General features: G+C 38.2%; 1 protein-coding gene across 1 annotated transcript; it reads right to left on the bottom strand.

Moving 5' to 3' along the window:
- Positions 1 to 2,437: 2,437 nt before the first annotated feature.
- On the bottom strand, positions 2,438 to 19,688 carry cep76 (centrosomal protein 76). Its single transcript, XM_075464699.1, has 13 exons — positions 19,466 to 19,688; positions 18,770 to 18,925; positions 18,420 to 18,504; positions 18,081 to 18,305; positions 17,805 to 17,990; positions 13,588 to 13,685; positions 12,812 to 12,940; positions 12,317 to 12,508; positions 7,481 to 7,647; positions 6,846 to 7,005; positions 5,609 to 5,782; positions 5,099 to 5,316; positions 2,438 to 3,316 (listed from the first exon to the last, which is right to left on the bottom strand). The coding sequence occupies exons 1-13, from the start codon at positions 19,526 to 19,528 to the stop codon at positions 3,178 to 3,180; spliced, it is 1,992 nt and encodes a 663-aa protein (XP_075320814.1). The 5' UTR covers positions 19,529 to 19,688; the 3' UTR covers positions 2,438 to 3,177.
- Between the last annotated feature and the right edge of the window lie 4,889 nt (positions 19,689 to 24,577).

Raw genomic sequence — 24,577 nt, 5'->3', positions numbered from 1 at the left:
TGCTGTTACCAAAGAAAACAGCAACAGATACACCTGTGCTCTGTGAGCAGAGATGGGCTTTTAGCTCCGATGATTTGCATGCTGTTAGAAATGAACAGGCAGTGACATGCAATCCTATCCTGGTCATTGCAAAACACCATTTGATAGTAGGTACTATGTTACAATTTCTTTAGAATTTACATGTACTTGAAGAAATTAGGGGATTCATATCAAAATATTTATCAAACTAAGAGTTTATGAATGGCTAGCATGTTTCCATGGTTTTACACACTGTAAGTAGACCAATGCCTGGTTTAATCTGTGATGACCTCATTGACATAAAGAAATTGTTGTAGAACTTCACATATCAGGTTTCATTATTTCCTCTTTGTGTAAACAAGGCTGAATGTTGAGAGCTTTTTGTGTGTATTTTTGTTTTCTTTATTAATTTTTATTGCACAGCGGCACATTAAAATTTTAGGATGTCATGTCTGCTTTTAATACAGCACTGCCTAAGGAAAAAAAATCATGACCATTCAGTATCTATTTTGACGGAAAACCAGTATTTTTCCATATTCTCTGAAGTTTTTTTTTACAATGTATTGCAGATTTTGAAATCCACCGATTCTGTACAATGTTATGTTGGGGAAAGTATTTAGTGCTTGAAATATGCTTTGAAATGTGGCTTTTAAAAAGTTTTCCAAAAAAAAATCCTAAAATGTGTTATTTCTCAATAAATTCTTATATGACTGCCAGACGTTGACAGAGAAGAGCTCCGAACTGCTGCAAACTACAATATCCTTCTTCCAATCAACACCATTATACCACCTGATGAGGCACTTATTGACAATAGTTGTTATGAGCAGGTGAAATCTGTATGAATGGAACACACTCATTATCAGCTTCCTCAGAGAAGAAAGTTGATTGAAATCAGAGGTGTGAAAAACAGTGTACCGACACCACTTCAACCTGAACAATTACACTTTCCCCTGCAAGTTTGTTCTAACTTTATGCAGTTTAATATCATTGCAAATGACATCTTTTGCTTACATTGAAACTTTAACATTTTATTTCTTAAGCATGACACTTTGACAGCTTTTTGAAAATCTCACCTGAAAGCAAACACTGCTTGACAGCTGCAATGTTGAGAAGAAAGGTGTGAGGAGGATGTTATTCTCAGTTTATACTGGAAACCAACATCTCATCTCTTCCTGTTTCATTGAGTAGCTCATTTTCCACAGGACCATTTAGTCAATTACACCTGAGTGTTACTGATTAATATGGACTGATTAATAAGTTGTCAGCATCAAACACTTCCTTTTCTGTAGAATCATCCTGTTGTATACACTAATGACTGGAGCATGTATCTGCGTCTGTGTTACATTCAGAAAAAAAGGGGGGAACAAATCCTTTAGCACTCTTTTCTTTATCTCTGTCCAAGTAGATTCAGAATTGCAAATTAGCTTCTAGAAAAATCTAATTAAGGCTATCCTCACATCCTCTTTGTCAAAGTTTAAGCTGACGTGTCAACAATTTCTCTCTTTGGGTCAACTCCAAAAGGGAGAAGGGACCGATAACCACAACCACGGCTAAATCTTTCTGCATTCACTTTTGAGAGATCTGCTAACTGCACAGTCCAGTCATTCTCGCATTAAGACAGTGTTTGCCTGTGGGGTTTCAATAACAGCATAATGTTTTTTAGTGGCTTCTGACTAAAAGTTCAAAATTTTTCTAGAATTTTGCAACATAAGTGGTATCAAATCTTATTTATCAGTTTGGTATGTGGGTCTGTTGTGCTGAACACAAAACTGCAGCGACATGAATTGTGCCATATATTGTTATACCCTGTCACCTAGTGCTGGATACATGTATTGCAAGATGTTATAAATACATGCTAACTTTTTTTTTTTTTTTATACAAGACATTCTGTTCCAAAATGCTTCATTTAAAAAGTTAGTCTGCTTTGATACAGTTTCACCTTTAAAAACAACATATTTCACATACACAAACCCAGCTGTTAGCACAGGCTTAATATAATATCAGCATAATGTTTTACTCAGATGTTACCCCACTGTGAAAAAATGCAAATTTCTGCTCTGCCTCTGGCATATTGTTTCAACATTTGGCAGGAGTGAAAAAGAAATAAACAAAAGCATTTCTTATTACTGCTGCAGTAATATTTGTCAGTAATATTTCCAGTAATATTTTTTCTTGGAAATAAACTGCATATATTTTTTAAACAATCAAGCCGGAAGTGCGTGCAAGAATCAAACCACCTGTTGCCACCCATGGCCTTTCTTAGAAAATGTTGTTTTGAAACTTAGAAGGCCGCGACAGCCTGTATTTCACTTTTTTTTTTTTTTTTATTATTATTATTATTGTGTATTGAACACAGGAAATGGTAAACTGATGCATTGCCAGTTCTTCTGTTAAGTTCATTAATAATGCTCGTGAAAAGTAGTTGGACAAATTTCAGTTTATTTGCAAAAATAAATAGTTTTACTGTCTGTACAAATGAAGATCCTACTTAAATTAAAAAGAAGAAAAAAAACATAGTAGAGCCACAACCAATGTCTCTATAATTGTACTTACAGGGATAAAACATTTTTGTTAGGTGGGTTGAGTGATGTACTTGTGAATAATCTTACCCACAGTGGTCAGAGTACTCAGTTTGGAGAAGTCGGGAGCAATTCTAATGGGGAAGCCACCCAAGTAAGAGCCACTCAAAATGTTTCAGATAGTGGACAGCATTGTAAAACAGACATTCTGTGGTTAAGAGAAATTTAGTGACATTGTAAAAATGTGAAATCCAAACACTATCTAATGCAATGATGCACAATACACTGCTTGTTCCAACAGTATTGAAACTTCTAAGTTTTGATGTACTTGAGATGGAAAAAAACAAGAAAAAGAAAAAAATTGGTGACCCCTTTTAGGTAAGCTATACCAGTTCCCTCTTCGGCTTCACCAACTGAGAGCATTCTACACTACTGTCTGCTCCAAGTAACACACTAACCACTCATGGTACTTCATACAACCAAACGTGAAAAAAATTTAAATATCCCTTTCATTACAACAGGGCATCAGGTGTTCTTATAGCCACAAAGTCCCTGTGGTCTCCTTTTGAAGATATAAAATGTTGTCTGTGGTCAAGATGCAAAATAAAGTGATAGTGTCTGGGTCTCATCCGTCCGTTTGTCAAAGCACAGATCGGTATTTACAAGCAAACATGAGCCAAACTGCGCATGCATTCTCAGGATATACAAACACCCGAACACGCACAGCCAGCCTCACATGGTCGCCACGACAACACACTATCTCTTCACAGAATGAAGACCTGCAAGAACAAGTAGAACAACAGAGCATGAGAAAGTAGTTTTTTAAATAATTTAGACAAATAAACCCTAATTCCTAAAGAGTGAGGATGCTGTGTAAAATGTTAATAACAGAATGCAACAATTTGCAAATCTCATAAACAAATGTTTTTTACGAAGAGAACATAGAAATGTCAAAAGTTAAACGTGAGACATTTTAATATGTCATGAAATTTTTCATGACATATTAAAGGTTGGGAGAGGGCCAGTTTACCTCCATGTACTACTGTGGAACGTTCCCTCTTAACAAAAGCCTATAAACATTTGGGAACTCGAGAAACCAGTTGCTGGACCTTTGAGAGAGGACGTTGTCCTTTTCTTGTCCAATATAGGATTCCAGCTGCTCAACAATCCTGTGTCTTTTATATCATATTTTGTTTCATGATGTGCCAAATGTTTTGAATTGGTGAAAGATCTAGACTGCAGTTCTACCGGTCAGCTTTAATTGTGCCTTTCCAGCTGGGCAAGTTGCCAGTTCCATAGGCACTGATGTAGCACATACCATCAGAGATGCAGGCTTTTAATCTGACTGTTGATAATAAGCTGGATGGTTCCTCTTCTCAAGAGAAGACAGCAGTCATGTTTAATAATGGCTTCTTCTTTTCTTCTTCTTCTATTTTTACTACAGTGCTGCCTTAGGGCCCCGAGGTGACAATGTTCAGAAAAACAGCCTAAAACATTCAAGAGCTACATCTCAGACTCTACAGGCCTCAGTAACAATGTTAAATGTTAAAGTTGATGACAATACAATTAGAAAAAGACTGAAAGAGTAAACTTTGTTTAGAAATCGTTGTTAAAAGATAGCATCATCTCTCTATAAAGAACATGGCAGCAAGTCGTAGTTTTGCAAAGTTGCATCTGAGCAAACAAACAGACTATAAACAAGGCCAAAGTGAACATGTATGACCATAATGAACAAAACCTAAACACAGCACATCAGCTCAAACAACTCATACCAAGTGTCAAGCATGGTAGTGGTGGAATGATGATTTGGGGCTTGATTTGTAGTCAAAGGACCTCAGCAGTTTGTGGTCAATCAGTTGACTATGAACTCCTCTGTACACCAAAACACTATAGAGTAAATTGCAAGGCCATCTGTCTGACAGCTAAAGCTGAAACTGGGTCATCAGTCAAGGAGTTGCAATGGCACAGTCAAAATCCCTAATTCACACATGCCAAACTGAAGCAGCTGAGCACTAAATCAGTGTTTGTTGGCACATCATACAGATAATTATGTCTTCAAGTTATTGCTGCTAAAGCAGCAATAGCTTCTTTAAGCTATTGAATCATGGGGTGTACTTAGTCTTTCAAACTTTTCTTCTATATTTTGGCTTTGTTTATGTCAAATAAATAATGACAGTGTAATATATCATGTGTTAATACTCATCTTGTATTTATGATCATAAGTCTAAATCTAAAAACATTTGTAAATTGGAGTGGATGATTAACATGCTTGCTTTCATGATTTGTGCATCTGATGATCATCAGACCAGTGTGACTCTTAAACTCACAATAGGCTGAGAGGAGAAATGAGTTTCAAATTATTTTGAAACTCATTTTGTTCTTTTGTGGCATCATTCTAAAAAATGCTCAGCTTTTGCTTGAAGCACTGTAACTTGTAACATTATTTTTCAGAATGGATGCCACACAAGAGTCCTTTTAAAGTTTATGTCCTCACCTGACTAAAGGATTTTCTAACCACATATCCTAACTGCTGAGCCCACTATGTTTAAAAACTATCTTACCTGAGGCAGATGGCAAAGGCTCTACGAGCATTGCGGTGCAGGAAGTGTATAGGAAAGCCTTTGAAGGTGTGGCCGTCTGGCACGGCCCTCCTCACTGCATCCTGGAACTCCTCATTGCCACAGGAGACCCCAGTACAACGCTCCATTTCATAGGCTGATAGGGCCGAGGACAGCAGGTAGGACAGGTGGTCGTCCCACACTGTTGCTAGATCCAGGTCCTGGAGGAGACAACCCCACAGTGCCCTTGATGCTTATGCTTCAGGCTCTTTGTACATCATGTTTAACTCACTTTTTTCATAAAACTTTTGTGATATTTTAAGCTTTTTAAGTTTTCCTAAATTTCAGGACTTCAAATTAGATGTATAGTAGAGAGAGTATTAGTAGAGATATTTGCATTGCTTTTATTTGTAAAAATGCTCTCAGCAGGTTTTGTTTACATTACAGCAAAGGTGAGATAAGTATTATCTAAAAGTAGCCCCACCCACTCCAGCACTGTTTGTGTTATTTTACCTTCCTGTGCTCAGAGATCAAGTAGCGCATCTCCAGCTCCAGCTGGTTGCTGGCTGCTGAAGGTTCCAGAGACGGGGCAGAGAGTGGCGGCAGAGGGGGCAATGAGGTGGTAGAGCCCGGGGCACAAACAGACCTCAGAGCCTCTTCACTCATTGCTTTCCAGCGTGTTGGATTCTGAAGAAAAAAAGAGGGGAAAATATGCTCTAACCAGATTCCCCTTACTGTGTCCCCAACCTTGGAGTTTCATTCCTTGCTTTAGAGCAACATGACAGGACAGAAAAACTGCTGATAAATTAAATTGTTACAGATTCAATATTATTGTCCAGAAACTGGCTCCTGGTGGGATGATCAAAAATGGCAATATCCAGTAAGCTCTGCTTGATTGAGTGCCTCATTTATCTAATTGGATATGATTTACTTGCATAGCTGTTAAGCAGCATAAATAATTATTTTAATACTTAAGCACTAACGAATTAACAATTCTCAGTATGTTCGTGTGTGTGTGTTCTTTGCTATTCAGCACTGCTTCGGCCCCAAGGAAGTGCATTCTTGACTCTGATGTTGTTTTCTGTTCTGCACGAACAATTTAGTTACTTACATGTCAGTTACCTAGGGGGGATGGTAAATTGGAGGACCACCACAAGTAAATTCTCAAACTGAGAGAACTCTTCAGTAAAAAGTTGGTACAGTTCTAAAAAATGTTTCTCATCACACACAGTTTCAGGTAGTTATGGCAAAGCAAGTGACTAATGCTAGTTTCCCTTTAATTACAGCTAGCATTAGTTCTGCTCTTCTGGCTCATTTCATGGGTTTTGTGTTCATTAGCAAAAACAAACACACACTTCTGCTGTTCACCGTGGATATCCTTATAGATGTCCTCATTTCAAAACAGTAATATGTCTATGTCTGTTCTTTCATAATTTATTTCCCCGCATATGAAGCATATAGAGCACACTATACTTTCTATGCATAGCGGACGTGCTTAAGCGACCTCTATAAATTCTAGATACAGAAAATAACTTTGTTTAGACTATCCCTGAAATGGCATTGCACTATTTTCACCAAAGTCATAATGTATCAATTCAATCCCTTCCAACACAAAAATGTGAACTGTTCATTTGTATTTTAGTGACATTCTTTCAACACTAAAGTGTCTAAATAAATGTAACATTGGACCATGAAATATAAGTGAAACTAATTCAATTTTGGGAAACTATGAGGAACTTTATGCTGCAACCTGGAAGTCAAAAACACAGAGCTCTACAGCATCAGAGGGCTGGCAGTTGGCCAGGAAGGTCTGGTGGTTGAAGACACAGCCCACAGTGCGGTAGGGGAAAGACAGTTTGGGTTGAGGGGCCAGGGGAGGGGCGTCTGGATCAATGGCCCTGTGCAGATACCTGATCACACATAACAAGAAAAAAAAAAGAAAAACGAATCAACCCCAGTTTAACCTTCACATCATATAACATGTTTGTAATGGTTAATATGGCATGCAAATACAAAAAAAAGAATTTGTTGTTATTCCATTTAGTGATAAAAACATGTTGTAGCTTGAAAAAATTAGGCCAACATTTCATGGTGGCGAGTTTCTGAAGCTCTAAAATGGGATGAATTGTTCTATGGTCAAAGCCTGCCCACCAAATTTCATGGAAATTCTTTCATGTGAGTTTAGGATATTTTGCTCGCACACATGCGAGCAAAAAGACACTCTCTTTTCAATGTGTTAAACAAAGCAATAAAAAGGTCAGTGTAGCTCAAATTGTTTCACAGGCAGAGTTTAATTGTAAGCATCACAGGAAAAATCTATATATGAAACTTAAGAGGCTTTTCTGGGATAAGCGTCCCAGAAAATAAGGGAAAAAAATATTTGACCTGTGTGCTGTAAGACTCTCCCAGAATGTGATGCTCCCATCGGTACCACGGGTCAGGACCCAGGCATGTGGCACTCCCTTGGCTTTGGTGCCCACGCACACAAATGCATCCAGGCCAAAGCCCAGCAGGAGACTGCACAGCAGGGTAGCATGGTCCTCACAGTCTCCCTGGGGGGCGGGGTTGTACAATACAAGGTCAGGATCCATAGGAAAGTTTGACATCTAAAAATGTTAGTCAAATGCTTCTTGTAGTTCAGCAGGCTTTTATCAGGCTCTGTTTAGGTCATAAGTATTAAATCATCTTTTAATCATGGTGCGACTTCTCCAAATAATGAGCCTTCAGCGAGCTCAACTTGTAGAAGATTATGATATGTAGTTACAGTCTCTGAAAGCTTGTGACTGCACCACTGAAGTTGGATTATTTCGTTACATATCCAGTTCCCACAGATCAAAAATTTACTTTCATACGCAGAAGAGCCTTTTTGTTTTTCTTGGAGGCTATGTGGAGTACAAAGTGCATGACAAAGAATTTGAGAGTTTGAGAGTGATAATTATTATTATGCTAGTTTACAGTTTTATTTCAGGAAGAAAAGTCAGCTTAACTCCCTAAATATTATGACTGAGTTTCTGAAATGTTAGTTTCACTTCCGTAATAACTTAATTTCTGAATTAAACACAATTTTATTGTTGAAATGTTGAATTTCAAACCACAAATATTACCAGAAACTGTGAGACACTCAACTCTCAAAGACTTATAACTTTGTTATTCAGATATTAAAACTTCTACTTTAATGAAATATTAATACTTTATTCTCTAAATATTACCCTATTTCTGAGATATTACAACTAATTCCTTAAAAATTACAAACCAATTCATTGAATATATAATAAAATGAATCCTGAAATATCAGAATTCAATGTGCAAACTATGACAACTTAATTTCTAAAACATCAATGACAAAAATCTATAAAATCTTGTCATTTTATTTTACTTTAATTCCAGAAATATTTCAGCTTTACCGTATCTCTGAAATATTTTTTTCTTGAAATAGAATAGCTTTGAAACTGTCTTGAAAGATAATAACTTTCCATTAGTACCATTATCTGACCTCTTATATATATATATATATTTTAATCACATGAATATTAATACAGCAACTTAATTACTGATATACTCAAATTTAATTACTAAATATTTTACTCTGTAACTTAATATACTCTATAACTTTCCTCTCAAAAGATTACTATTTCATTGTCTCCATTAAAACTGTAATATCAAAACTTTCATTTATTCCTAAAATATTACTACTTTTTTCCACAAAAAATATTAGCAGTTTATTATTGATGAATTATGGCTTTATTCTGAAAGCATTTTGACCATAATTCAAAACATGTTTTACAGATTTGTTCAAAAACTAAATACAATCCATCTATGAAATATAACAAGTTGACTGATGAGCAAATCATAATGTTACTTTGGAAATCTCTGATGTTTTATGTCACCCAGATGTCAAAGAAACTGCCCATATATCCTAAACACACTCGTAAATTGGTGCATTTAATTTCAGGTTGGATTCCTCATTTCCAACTTCACTTTCACGCTCTTTTACAGCTACAGCCATGAGAGAATGTTTGTGGGCAAACAGCTGTTTAGCTGCGACCTTGGTTTTGAGACAAATTAATCACTTATACTATGACTGTGAACAGAATAGATGATGCTTTCACACCAGACTTGTATAATTCATCATAAAGAAACACAACATCCTATTCTTGCTGTACTGTTGGCCTTTCTCAGAAGTGTTGAACACACAAAAGACAAATCTGCTGGAGAGGAAATAAGCTCTGTAGTCATCAAATTGCCCATGACAGTAAGCAACTCTTATTTCACTTGTCCAACTTTTCTAGTAAAAATGACTGTGTTGAGCTAGGGACTACTGTTGCCATGTTCTGGCTCAAGCTACGGGCAAGTCAGAATGATAGATGTTCCCCAGAAGTGCTAAAATGAATGGTAGCATCAGAAAAGGCTGGGGACTGATGACGCTAAATTAATTTTCCCTGGAATGAAACTCATAAATCACAGCTGACAAGGGTCACTTTGTGCGAGTTGTACTGTGTCTGTGTTGCCAGCCACTCACAGAACAGAGGCACTGAACATTTATCCTGTGGTGGTCTGGGAAATTCCCCACTCTCAAAGCGCAAGATGAAAATCCAGCAGTCAGTCATCACTACACAAATCCTCCTTCCTCGGAAATAACAGCATCTGCCCTACTCAGAAATGGAGTCAGTGTAAAGGCAGCTGAGCAGTTTACACTTTCTGACTTTTAGAAAAAGAAAAACAACTTTGTATGTTTGTATGTATGTTTATGCATTTAGCAGACGCTTTTATCCAAAGCGACTTACAAATGAGGATATAAAATTTCAGCTAACATCAAAGCTAACAATAAGCTACGTAGAAGGAAACCACAAGTCAGACTCTGTCAGAGGTGACAGGGTGACAGTGTAGAGATAGAGTACAGGCATAGAAGGAAGTACAGAAAGAGAAAGTGCAGTAGAGGGGGTAGGGAAGTACAGGGTAAGTGCTAGGATATGAGATGCTCTCTGAAGAGCTGGGTCTTCAAGAGTTTCTTGAAGATAGACAGGGACAACCCTGTTCTTGTAGCACTTGGTAGGTCATTCCACCATCGTAAACGACACATGAGAGTGAGACACAAAGAGTCTGGATCGTCTTAAGCGTGGTGTAGGCACTGCTAGACGACAACCCTTTGACGACCAGAGTGACCGAGTTGTGACGTAAGCATTTGCAAAATTATTCAAGTAGATGGGAGCCGTAAGCCATTAAGCACTTTGTAGGCTAACATCAGTGACTTGAATTTAATGTGGGCGGCTATGGGTAGCCAGTGGAGCTCAATGAACAGAGGGGTGACTTTCGGCTGATCGAAGGCCAGACGCGCCGCTGAGTTCTGGACCATCTGCAGCGGTTTCACAGCACAGGCTGGGAAACCAGTTAGGAGAGCGTTGCAGTAGTCAAGGCGGGAGATGACCATAGACTGCACCAGGAGCTGGGTGGTGTGTTGGGTTAGACATGGCCTGATTTTTCTTATGTTTAGCAATGCGAAGCGGCACGGTCGAGCAATGGAAGCGACATGATCTTTAAAGGTTAGTTGGTCATCAGTCATGACACACAAGTTTCTAGCTACCTTTGATGGAGCAAGAGATAGGGATCCAGTTTGGATGCAGATGCTGTGGTATATGGTTGGTTTGGCTGGAAAGACAAGCAGTTCAGTTTTTGAGAGGTTTAGTTGGAGGTGATGGGCTTTCGTCCATTTCGATATGTCTGAGAGACAGTCTGAGATTCGTGCATTCGTATGTTTCTTGGGCAGCAAATTATACACCTGTGGCTACAATGAAAACATTAATTGTAGCCACAGGAAACTTACTGAGGTTATATGAGAATATAGCCTCTGCTGTTTTTATGTAAGCTGGGATCATGCAACTCACTTTAAATAATCCCCTCCTGATACTGAGGGCTGATCCAATAAATGTGCCCTTTAAAATTATTATATATTGCTCTACAGTTCTGAATAGTATTGAGTAAACATAGATGTCATTACGATGAGAAAATATTAATCTCTGATTATTTCACAGTGGTTAACTCCCACTGTGTTAATACCCATAACCCTATAAAAGTATGTAGAATGAAAATATCTTGAGTTTAACCAGCGAAAGTGAACATCTGGCTTTTACCCTGAAGGTGCTGAGAAGCAGACAGACTGAATTCAGCTGATTTAATTTGTCTAGTGGAAATACATCCGACCAAGGGCTGAAATAATCTCTTAGTAGGGGTGGGACGATATGCTTTGGTCACGATTCGTTTGTATCCCGATTCTAAGGTGCCGATTCGATTTGTATCACGATTCTTGATAATTGCGATTCTACAAGTATTGCGATTCGATATAATCAGTAATTGCAATTTTCTTCCTCCTTAAAAAAACAAAACAGTTGAATCATAACCTTCTAGAATGAATGTCGTTCCCATAAACGATGCACATCAGTATGTGTCAGTCAGTCCAGCAGCTGACATTTATTTCAACTCAGACAAAAAGAGGTACTTAACATGTACAGCATTTTTTAAAGTTTACAGTTACAAAATTAATTCAAATGTCCACACAGCACAAATGTGGGCTGGTTTTAACATAACCTAATGTAATGAATTGATGAAGTTTTTCTGTACACGGATATTATTTATTTTTGTTAATTCAATCATTGTAAATATTTAAAAAAAAATGTTGAGCTACTTGACGAATTTGAATTTCCCCCATTGGGGGATAAATAAAAGTATTTGTCTATTCTATTTCTATTCTATATGACGTAATATAATCAATTCTGGGGAGAAAAATCGATTTTTAAAATCATCCCATTAAAAATCGCGATATGTACATGAATCGATTTTTTCGCCCACCCCTATCTCTTAGATCATGGCAAACAAAACGTTTCCCTTTTTTAAGTTCCGGTTGCTATTGGTCAAAATATGCTTTTAATGACCTTTTTTTGTAAAAATGAAGGTATCCTCAACATTCTCAGCAAATTAACATTCAAAATGGCAAGATTGTACTATCAAAGTATGGAATGCAGTTCAATCTATATATATATATATATTTTTTTTTAAACACAAATAAATAAACGTATTATTCAAATCCTGAACCTAATAGATAATATAGATGTGGTGTAACATAATAGATGTGACTGTTAAACAAGATACATTCATCCATTCTTTAGGCATGATTCTTTGACTTTTTCTGTCACACACACTCTAACACACAGTATATAAGTAACTTACCTTCCCTCTACACAGGAAAGCCATTAATGTGCACCACTGCTCCTGTTTGCTGCCTCCTCCTCCCACAACTGGCGCCTTCTCATGGGCCAGCAGGCTGACGAAGCGGGCTGCCTGTCGAGGGCTCTCCAGGAGGCGGCCCGCCCGGAGGACACGCACATAGGAGCAGACTGGTCTGTTGACACCGTTCTCATCCTGCATAGAGTAGAGACACATACCAGGTGGTAATATAATTGTCAAATTTAAGATGTCTGCTAAACTAGTTAGAAATGCGAGGAGTCCTCTTTCTAAACCACTAACACAATAAACTGGTGTGTCATTCCCAGCAGATTATGTTAAATTAAGTTGTTGTTCTAGTAACTCACTGATCAGTAAATGTAAACCCTCTGTTGCTCATTTCACTGGTTTGTTAGTAAGAATGAGTAAAGAAGATGTTTGGGTAAGGAGGAAAGACGTTCTAAGAAGCAAAAATATATTTGTTTTATAACAAAGACGAACCTGTGCAAAGATCTTGACCAGTTTGGATTGGTGAGATGGTCGGATCTCCAGGAACTCTCTCCACCACTGTTTGGCATACACCAAGAAGAGCCTCTCCTTCTCTGCTGTCCTCTGTCTCTCCAGTGATTGCTGAATGAGGAGCACGGTAACAGTAGTGCCTCAATACGCAACTTTGATGTTTCTTTCACAGAATTGTCTTCATATGTCTTTTTGCAAGGAAAATTGATTCCTGACGGCAGTAATGGAATTCTGTTGTAATGATCCATATTGGCTCACAGCTGATTCATAAAGAATGAAACAGAAAAATAAACGACAGGATATTTAAAAGAGGGGGACAAAGCCACTGCAATGTAAGCCACTGCTTCGTGGAATACAGTTTTGAAACCCCCACAGTTTTAGAGGGCAGAAGTGATCATATTTGGAAAAGTGGGTGGAGTCTGAAAGTGACACTTGAAACTTGATTGGACAAAAATTCTTCTTTTTGAAGCCTTATATTTTCCTAATCATAGATTTACTTTCAAAGGTTCCACCTACATGGCTTGTGGAGAAAATGTTGTCGCTTCGTATTTCATAAGAGATGTTTAGGCTTTGTGAATGGGAGTCTGCTATAGCCAGATGCTTTTTGGGCCCATCACCAAGTGACCCTCAGTGGTTATTGTACATTAACATTCCTGAGCACTGGCTTCACGGTTCATATCCAGTGGCTTTGTCCATCTTTCATACACATCTCATGGAACAAACAAACAGACTGATAAAAAATAATCTGTTGTGCTGACCTGTGTGCTGATGACGTCAGAGCTAAGCGTCTTTGAGAGAGGAGGGTAGAGCTCCAGACTGACAGTCAAAACACCAGCTGGGACTTTGCATTCACTTCCTGGTGAAATACAAAGGTATCACTAAGAGCTGTTTTCAATTTCATATGAGATTAAAAGCTAAATGTATTTGTTTTCAAAAAAATAAATAATTTTTTTTACATGTACTTAATGATTAATATATACCTATTAGCACGAATAATTGTTTGTATTTTACAGCTTAATGGAGTTTTGTTTAGGTACAATTCTTGTGAATATCCAAAAACTCATTTGTGTTCCTAAAAAAAGGGTACCATTTAAAAGTTTATGCCACAACAAATCTTTTTAGGTCCATAAAATAGCTTAGGTATGACTGCATCTTTTTTCTCATTCAGTTATTGACAGTGGTGGAATGTAACGGAGTATTTTTACTTCGTTACTGTACTTAAGTAAATTTTTCCGTATTTGTACTTTACTTAAGTAAAAATAATAATGCATACTTTCGACTTTTACTCCATTACATTATGCAGCTATTATCTATACTTTCTACTCCACTACATTTCTACAATATGTGTTGTTACTCGTTACATTTTATAAATGCAGTTTCGCCATAACCAGTGGTTAATTTGAGCCGGATCCTGCCGGAACAGGATCCGGCACCTCTTAATTTTGGCTACCCTGTGTTCCGGCACCTATTTGGGCAGATCCGGTACCTCTCACAAAAAAAAAAAAAAAAATGGTTAACATGAAATAAAATATGCAGATATAAATTTACAGAACAAATCCCAAGAATTTCATGTTGTTTATTAGGATTAAGATTTGAAAGAGTCGGAGATCTGTGTTGACGCACAGAAAAGCGGGCCAACGAAGAAGTGCTTTCACTTTTGAAATTCGCCACATCGAGGAGCAGCCAGACCCGTGACGCTGGATAGCAGTGTGGGCGGGATAAACGGTTGTCTGTCAAGTTGCCTCTGCACTCAACGCCACGCAATAGGATGGCGCAACAACCAATCAGAGCGATGAAGAAGGATTACGTAGTCAGTGCGACGGACCAACAGAGCAAGCTGGTAAATTAAACTTTTACCGTACCCGGTGGGCAAAACTCCGAAAACGTCCTTTTAAAAAACAAACAAACAACTTAAGTGCAGTTATCTGTTCGTCTCGCAAAGAAAACTGTATATCTAAATTTTCTAGAGTCGCTGCCAAAGCCAAATAGAAAGACTCTGTTCGCTGGGCGCAGCCACTGTTTACCTCTCTCTGGAACTACACACTGAAACGTCGCACCTCTGTCGTCACTAGGTAGCCCGGCCTCCGACCCCGCTCCTCACGATTTGATTGGCCTGATTAAGTTTCGATTTGCAGCCTCGCAAAACGACCACAATTGACTAGACTAGCCCGGGAGCAAATTCAATTTGCGATCGCTAGTTCTCAAATGAACTTGATTTGCACTCCCAACCGTAGCTCTTTGCTCACATCCACCATGTCATCTTTACTCTTCTTAAATCTTGTTGGACCCCCCTGGCTAAATTCAATCCAGTCCCGTACGTGAGGTCCTGGGTGGCCAAAGGACACAGAACTGCCACAGACACACGCAGTAAAAGCAGAAAACAAGAGGTAAAGGACAATCCAGACATGTTCGTGATGTGGGATGTTTTAAACAACTAAATATGGTGAGCAAACATACTGTCTATTAATAGGCCGCCGTGTCAATCTTTGAATGATATATATATATTTTTTTACACGTTAGACCTGTTGAGAAATTAATTGCTGGCTGTATACTGAAGTCCCACCTGTGGTGATGTGGGCATTTGACTATGTTTTGCGTACTAGCCTGAAATAATTATAAAGTATCGTCATAACATTTATACCATGGATATTATTTGAAATTGAGGCTTGTAAGTCCCACAGCGTTTCAAGTGGACATTTTCATGTTGTTTTCAGCACCTTTTCTGTATACGTTCCGGGACCTGTACGCGTCTCGTCATCCCTGAGCTGTCATATGTACTTGCGGCACCTTATGATTTACAAATTAAGCACTGGCCATAACGTTGCCTACACAAAAATATGTTTAAACCAATCAGGTGGCTCTGTCAGCTTCAATGTTGCTTATAGTTTTTACTAACAGTGACTTTTGTAGAGGCTTAAGTATTACCATTAGCTATACCTGCATTCTTCATCAAAATGGCCTAGACATTGAAAGACAACCAATAGCGCGAGTACTTTTTACTTTTACTTTTACTTGTACTTTTACTTTTACTTTTAATACTTAAAGTAAATTTAAAAGTCAGTACTTATGACTTTTACTTAAGTAGGATTTTTGATGCAGTACTTCTACTTTTACTTAAGTATATATTTTGCTGGGTATTTATACTTTTACTTAAGTACTACACTTCAGTACTTCCTCCACCACTGGTTATTGAGAATGAATATGAATATGTTAGCATAGCCCCGCCCTTGCTATGGCTGCTTGTTTGAACCAGAGAGCCATTCTCAAGAAAAGGAAGTTGAATTATACAAAGCTGCATGCAAATAAAAATATAAGAGTGGTAATGTATGCACTTTCTATGGCTTTCAACGGAATTGGAAATGCTTTTCTGGTTGGGTGCTAGCAGCTAGTCCGGTCAGACTAGCTGTTAAGTCAGTCTCCTAAACTGACCCTAGCTACAAAGCAGTGGATTTCTATCATTTTTGAAAGCAAAAGACTGTGAATACATTATTACTCTGTACTTCTGAACATGGTTATAAACTTTATTTTTAGCAGAGGACTTTGATAAGACAAAATGTGATTAACAAAGACACATGAATATGGATATTAAGTTCAAACTTTTAAGTAATAACTGAAAAATGTCATGCATCAATCTACATTACTAGTACATTTATTTCAGTAAAATCTTCCATGAAAAGCTTTCACTTAAACAGACTATTCCCATTCACTGATATTGCGACATTCACTCATTTAAAGGATTGGGATATTTCTCCCACAACTGCCGATAAAATGTAGAAGACAATAATTGTAATTCCTAACTTTCACAGTATACTGCTTATCTGAATAGTTGAAAAAAAATAAAATAAAATAAATGCTAAATTTATATTCGAATTCATAAAACAGTACTTGTCGAAGGTGTCTCATGTGAGAGGGCAATGGCACCAACATTCACTCTAGATTTCTCACGGAATCAGCTTTCAAATAATAACTCAAGTAAATGACTGAATCAGCACACGCAGTTAATTCTACAGAGCAAGTGAGAGTGTGTATGCTGATAACAGTGGTTATATACTCTTTTCTGCTGTTGCTAATTCAACTTGCTTGTTAATATCGCTGACCCCTCTACCGATGAAAGAAAGAAACATTATCTGCAGGAACAAAAGGGGACGTTCCCTTTAGATTATTTTTTTTTCTCTTTCACAAAGTTACAATAATACCAAACTTCATTTGTTATGGACATCAATAATATCCCACTAACATTTGGTTGTGTTAGAACTGAAGAAGCCTTTAGGATGATGGTGAGAAGACTTCAGGGACCAAAAAACACAGTCCAGTTGCCTTCTTTTTAAGCTCCTAGGCTTACCATGATCTCGATGACCGATAATCTATACCATCATTTTTTCCATTAAAATAATCAATTTGTGCTTAAAAACGGTATTGCTGCAAGTCCATGTTGTAGAATATGCATGACGGCCACTCCCTCAACCTGCATCAACTGCCTGCATCTGGAACACCTGCCCAACTTTGATGTTCTCAAACATCAACCAGTTTCACTTTAACGCTACATTATTATGCTCTTGCTTACTTTTTGTATATTGACAAAATAAGAGGCATATCGATGTATCAGTGCCTAATTTCAAATAGCATCCTGTTGCCGTGGAAGCAGAGTAGTGATAACGACATTGATATTTAGTTTAGTGGGGCATGCTCCACAGTGCGACTGCAAAGTTTCCCACTGGGAGTTAATACAAAAGTGACCACTAATTAAATCTCTACACCCTCTAACTGCCAGTGAGCTACAAAGAGGGGGTCTTGATGTGTAAACAAATCTTCTGACTGAAACTTTTTCTCAGGAAAGGGAACTCGTTCATTAAATATTTTCGGTTGGCTGTAGAGGTGACATCTTTTCTAAAAGTTGTTGAAAAAGTTGTCTAAAAGTTCTGAAAAGAATCACTCTTCGAGGACAATTCACAGCAGTTGAATCATTGTTGCTCACCAACTCCCATTAGCTCCACAGCAAAGCAGGTTTGGCCACTTGGTGAGCTGAGGACTGTCCTCCAGTCCAGAAAGTAGGATGAGACCAGTGTTGTCTCACTGGAGGTGTCCGTCTTAATCAGCACAAAGTGGACCGGATCACACAATGACAGCATGGTGGTCGCATCTGCCATCTTACTGCCATCTCCTGCAATACCAGACGTGTTTAAAAAAAAAAAAAAAAACTCAAAGGCTCAGTATTGAAATATAGATTATATTGAAAGTGGTTTACTTTTACCTATGCCATCCTTGTGGATCTCTAAGAGGAAGCCTTCCCTCAGATCGGGCTCACAGGCGCACGGCACCGGTTTAGAGCGAAACCTCTGGTTGTGGAATTGCAGGTAAAGTGTAAAAGTAGAACACACCTGCCCAGGTAAAGGCTCTGGGTCCTGGAGGTGTTCAAGAAATGCCTTACCTCCAAGCACCTGGAGATAGAGGTATCGCCTTGATGGATCAATATTGGCTAAGAAAGAAGAAAAAAACAAACAGAATGACATCACCTTAAATAGCCTCAGAGTAAGAATAGAGCACATACTATCAAATCAGTTTATCTGGGTTTGTAAGGGATGTTTCTTACTTTTTTTCAGCTGTATAATATCTTTGTCAACAAAATGAGTGGCGGGTTTGGGAGGAGATCCTGACCCCGCATCTGTGGCAGGTTCCTTCCAAGACAGATAAAATGATTTATTCCTTTTAAGTAGGGACTGACAACATACAAAGGATAAAGCACATTCTTAATCTATTTTAAATCCTAACAAATTGCAGTGGGAATGTTACAAATATGTTATCAACATTAATAGATTAGAGAAAATCTAAGTTTTAAATCAGCTGCATGAAAATGATCTTTTATCTTTAACACCATCCTTAATGTTTATTATTATCTTTAATGTTTCTTTAGAAAAACATTCTAAGCAAAGTGCTAGGAACCTGGTGAAAGTGGAGGTCTTTCATCACATCATCTATGATCCCCCTGCGCTGCAGAGCGTGTAGGAAGTCTGCCTCTGAGAGAAGCTGATGTGCTGAGCCTAGATCGTCCCTCATAGTCTCAGCCAGAACCTCTCGGATCCTCCCATGGATATCCATCTGAGAAGCAGAAAAAAATGTTGCATTTCCTTTCCCACTTAGTTTAATACAAATTAGAGTTTACATGACAAAAGAATGGCATAAAGCAATGGACTTATAAGAATATTTATCAAATGAAGCCATATCATTAAAAACGAAAAGAACTCCACCTTCAGGGTTTTTCCACGGATATCCTCCTTCTAATATTAGATATTTGTGGTGTACTGAAAAATAAAGCATTTTGCCAAAAGTCCCCTATAGGCTACACAGAAGCGTCTCATTGTGACAAGAAGATGACAGCTATGGGAAGTTGGAAATAACACTTTAGAATTAGCTAGAACAGCGTTGTGGTTTGGTTGGCCAGATTTAAGTGTAATTTATTATGTTTTCCGTCCGTCAATAAGCAAACAGTCTGCAAAGCAGAAAGCACACGGTCGACACATCTTTCTGCCTTTGTGAAAAAACGTCTCCCTGTTTAATGACGTTAAGAATTGTGGAATAAAGATTGATATTACTTCAAATATGTATTTTAAAAAAATCTAGGCTATGTTGTTTACTCACCTTAAGCAGATGGTTGTGTATGATCTGCTTCAACTCGGAAGCCTTCTCTGGTGGTAGAGACATTACAGCTGATTAGCTCCAAAAGCCAAAACAGATGGACTATTTAGAAAAAAATGATAATAACGGTGTATTTTCTTGTTTGAGCTATGCTCGATACTTGAGTGCATTTGTCGTTTTTAGACAACAAGTTTTATTGTGTTGACAGCCACAACTGCCAGTTTAAACTTTGGCGAAAAAGCAAGCGGGAATACGTCTTCGTTGATGCCTGAAAAAAAAAAAAAAAAACGTTAAAAAAATTCTACCGTAATTCTACCTGAAAACTAAATTATTCACATCAAGTGCATTAATACTAGTGGAGTATTTTATTTCAGAGGATGTATAATTTATCTTTATTCGGTATTTGTTGAAAACTATTTCAATATTTATTCAGGGATTACATTGGCTTTCCCTGCTGACATATTGACAAGCGACACCACGCAAAACGGACCTTTTTAAAGTATACATTGTAGTTCAAATCACATTTAATGGTTATGGGAAGATTAACGTTATGCCTTTTTAAAATCTGTCTTGATTTTGGCGATTATATTGTTATGAAATACATCAAATCAAGTAAATACCAAACCATTTAAGATAAATTAGATATTTTATTTAACGAAACGTAATTTAAAATGAAGCATAAGTAAGTTAGTATGTTTACGACTACTGTGGAAGCGCCATCTCCGTAATTTTTCAAAGCCAATTTAAAGAGGAAGTTCGTTTTTTTAAACCTGGACCTTATTTCTGGCCTAAAATACGTTCATCACCGATAACAGTTTGGTGAAAGTCAGCGTCCTTCGGACGCTATCACTTGAGATCCGCGTATATCCATATAACGGGAGTAGGGTTGCCACCTTTCAGAAATGAAAAAAGGAGACGCCAAGCACAGCTCTACCTGCAGTGGTTTTATTTTCTGCGGGTGTTTTTAGTAAAGGGGTGATCAAGAAAGAAATTAGTCATACTTAAATCTTGAAATCAGGTGAAGTCAGGTCATCCAAACAGTTAAACCACACTAATAAAATAATTTATGTAATGATTACTGAACACTGTATTCCTAAAAATATGAACATTTTGACATAGAATACGCATAAAACTGTACAAACATTATTAATCAAGGAAATGTAGCCTTGAAAAAATAAAAATGTTCTCTCAACAATATTTATTCATTTATCTATTATCTGTTAATCCATTAGTGTGATTTGTTCTTTAAATGGCCATATATAATATTTACTTTGGTTAATGTGAAATAATTAATAATCAATTTGACTTTAAAAATCAAACATCCTAAACAATTGATCAAACCACAACAGTCTTCTGAAATAGGCTATGCTCATGCATGTACTGACATCTTCTGCAAAAGTACAAGCAGATTTGAAATGGAATTAATCATAACAAGGAGATAATTGGGGCAGGAAGAACTGTGACACTGACGCTTGTGTTTTCTGCATTTTGACTTGTCTACAGTGTTGCTCTCCTAGCGCATGCTGTCTTATGTCAGAGAGCCCATCGTGCGTTACTGAAAACACGCGCCTGCATAATTTGCAATTTGCCTTGTGATGGTCTCCACTCCTCCCACTCCTTTCTGTACTTATGTAAGCGTTTTCGCTCAGTGGCCGCTGTCCTCAAGGGCCGCTGTCCTCAAGGGCCCCTGTCCTGCTTCAACACACCTGATTCAGATGAAATGGTTCACTTCAAAAGATTGTTAAGTTGCACAAGCCTGCTAATGACCCCTTGATCTGAATCAGGTGAGTTGAAGCAGGGCAACATCTAAAACCTGCAGGACAGCGGCTCTCGAGGACCGGATGTGGACACCCCTGGCTATTGAATCGGGTGTAGGGGACATTTTTAAAAGGCGCGGGTGTTGTTAGTAACTCTGGTGACAGCGCCACCCGCAGGTAGCGAGGAACAGAGGAGCGGAAGTCCTGCGCAAATCTCACCCGTATATACAGTCAACGATCCCGCCACAACAATTTTGCTAGCCTTAGTTTTTCCTGTGATATTTTTCAAAATACGGGACACGACATTTTATTGCCAAAAAAAGGACGATTCTGTATTTTATGGACGGGTGGCAACCATAAACGGGAGTGAACAGGCTATTGACAATACAGCCTCTAAATAAGGCATTATCTGCATTTATTTCACCAATACTTTAAGACAAATGAATGAATGAATGAATGAATGCGTACTATTGCACTGTTAGTTCAGAGCTGCCGTGTTGTTATTGGGGGATATCGGGGACTTTCTACATAGTGTCTATTGGGATGATGTCATCAACCAGCATGTTTACATGGAATTTGCTACTGCTGCTGGCTACATGGTTCGTTATTGCGTATTTCCAAATTGCCATGCTGCACAAAACTAGCAGTAGCAAACTCTGTGTAAAGATAGCCGACCGTCACAGAGCACAGAGTGAATGAGCTGTGCTGCAGCGGCGCGCATCGATGACGTCGTCCCAGTAGATGCCCCAATAATAACAACAGGGCAGCTCTGAACTAACAGTGCAATAGTACGCATTCATTCATTCATTCGTCTTAAAGTATTGGTGAAATAAAGACCGATAATGATTTATTTAGAGGCTGTATTGTCAAATCCCTGTTCACTCCAGTTATATGGATATAAGTGGATCTCGAGTGATCTAGATAGTGTCCGAAGGATGCCGACTTGCCACCTGCCGATAGCTGCACCTGTTACGGTGTTTACTGCTCGGAAGCAGGGGACTGCTCGGTCTGCACTTCGGTCTGCACGGTTTACACAGCCCGTAGTGATACGAAGGTGGAGAGAAATAGCGCCAAGCGATTGTGAGGTCTGACTTTTTTTGTTGAAAGATTTTGTGAAGCAAATGTATTACTCTTTTGAACGCGTATTGTTTTGAGAAGCAAAACGCTTCATTTTTGCGACCCCAGCCAACTAGCCGGACTACCTTTGTCAACGCCAAAACGAGGCTGGAACTCGGCTCACAGGACGCAGCAGGGGATAAGTTAAATTTAATAAATGATATTGCTAATATAGGATGTCATACAGCTTCATGTCAAAAGAGGCGAACTATCCCTTTAAGTGACCATTTGTTTGCCTTAAACCGTAAGTCAACTTTACACAATTCTGTGTTCATTTATGATATTAATTTAGGTCCATTTTTACCAGATAAAAAAATTTTGGAGTCATCTGCAAACAAAATAAAATATGCTTTAGTTGATGATGTGTATAGGTCATTTACATAAATAAGAAACAGTAAAGGGCCCAAAATTGATCCTTGGGGCAAACCACATGAAAGCAACTTTAAGTCTGATAAGGTATTGTTCCAGGAAACAAGTTGCCTTCTATCAGACAAATAGCTTTTGAACCATGACAGATTTGAGTTACATAAACCATAAAGAGAAAGTTTCTGAAATAAAATGTCATGATTGACCGTATCGAATGCTTTTGATAGATTGAGAATTACTCCAAATGTTAATTCTTTATTATCGGTAGCCTTACTAATGTTATCTACAAGTTGGGTGAGGGCCATAGAGGTGGAATGATTCTCTCTGAACCTGTACTGATGGTCGTATAAAATGTTATTGTCATTAAGGTATTTAGACAAACGATTATAAACTAGTTTTTCTAATACTTTGGAGAAACATGGTAGGATGGAGAGGAATGACTTTAGCCCATTTAAACTGAGCAGGAAATATACCGGTTTCAAGTGAGAGATTAAAAACATGAAGGAGAGGTTTGATGATATATGGAAGGCTCGTTTTGAGTATTGAGGATTTCAATTCATCATGACCTGGTGCAGATAACTTAATTTTGTTTACAACGTCAATGAGCTCAATCTCAATGATGGGGCAAAATGCAAAAGAAGAAGGGGGGCACTTAATCCCTGCAGTGGACAGACCAATAGGTCCAGAGTGAAGAACCAATAGAGACAAAGAAATGATTGAATTCATAAGCTATTTTGAGGGAATCTGATAGAGCTTTATTAACTCCTTTGAACTCCCTTTGTACAATCCTGTTTTTTTCATGAAGTTTTTTTCTATGAATAAATTAATTGATAGTCCTCCATGTGTTTTTCATATCATTCTGAGATTCACTACTGTAATCCAATTACTTTTTTCAAGTGACGAGCAAAGTAAGGGATTACAATTGCAAAAACAGTAATTAGATTACTGTTACTTTCCCACAAGCAGGCTGCAATACTAAACCGTGATTTTGTATATGAGAGTGTCTCAAAACAATCATGTATGAGCGGTGCGACATCAGTGCGTGTGCAGATCAACAAGAGGAAACATGGAGCGCGGGAGAAAGCAGGACCATGCAGCGTTTAATGCTTGGAAGTACCAACATTACTTTGAGTTTGACTCCGTAAAAAATGACAAAAACATTAGCGTCTGCTGAACACTCTGCGTGGGAAGATTTTTTTTATCTACAGCAAAAAATTCCACCTCAAATCTGAGCAAGCACCAATAGCAAGCCGGCACAGGAATGTGAAACATATTGAGAAACCCCCACTGACATGACCGCTGCGGCTACCACATCCAATTCCACCGAGCAAACCTCCAACGGCCCCTCTCCCGCTAAACAGGTGAAAATAAGACTTAAAGGATAACTGCGGTATTTTCAACATTAAGCCTCTTTTCTGAGACGTCTGCAATGTTTTAGAACCCCCCTCACCGCTTTTTTGATGTTTACTGCTGTCTCCGGTATTTGCCTAATTTTGATTCATCTCAACCTGCTTCAGAATGGCAAGTCATGTGCATGTCCAAAAAGGTCCGTAAAAGCACCATAAACGTCCGTTTTCAAAATCATCAACTCACCGGAGTGGTTACTGGTGTGCACTGGTAATCCATATCAAATTTTGTTGCGAAAAGTTGCTTCTGTCGTGTTTTATTTGACATTTTGTAAATCCCATTGAGTTCTATTGAAGACTGGATGTTCGTTTATATTATGTTGATAGCGGAAGTTTATCCACGGCTGTGAGGTGGCTAAGAAAATAGTTCGAGCATGAACGAGCTGCCAAATAAAACACGACAGAAGCAACTTTTCGCAACAAAATTTGATATGGATTACCAGTGCACACCAGTAACCACTCCGGTGAGT

Source organism: Odontesthes bonariensis, chromosome 5 (assembly GCF_027942865.1).
Source record: "Odontesthes bonariensis isolate fOdoBon6 chromosome 5, fOdoBon6.hap1, whole genome shotgun sequence".
Classification (NCBI taxonomy): domain Eukaryota; kingdom Metazoa; phylum Chordata; class Actinopteri; order Atheriniformes; family Atherinopsidae; genus Odontesthes; species Odontesthes bonariensis.
The sequence above is the reverse complement of the archived record's forward strand: the minus strand, read 5'-3'. Positions and strand labels throughout refer to the sequence as shown.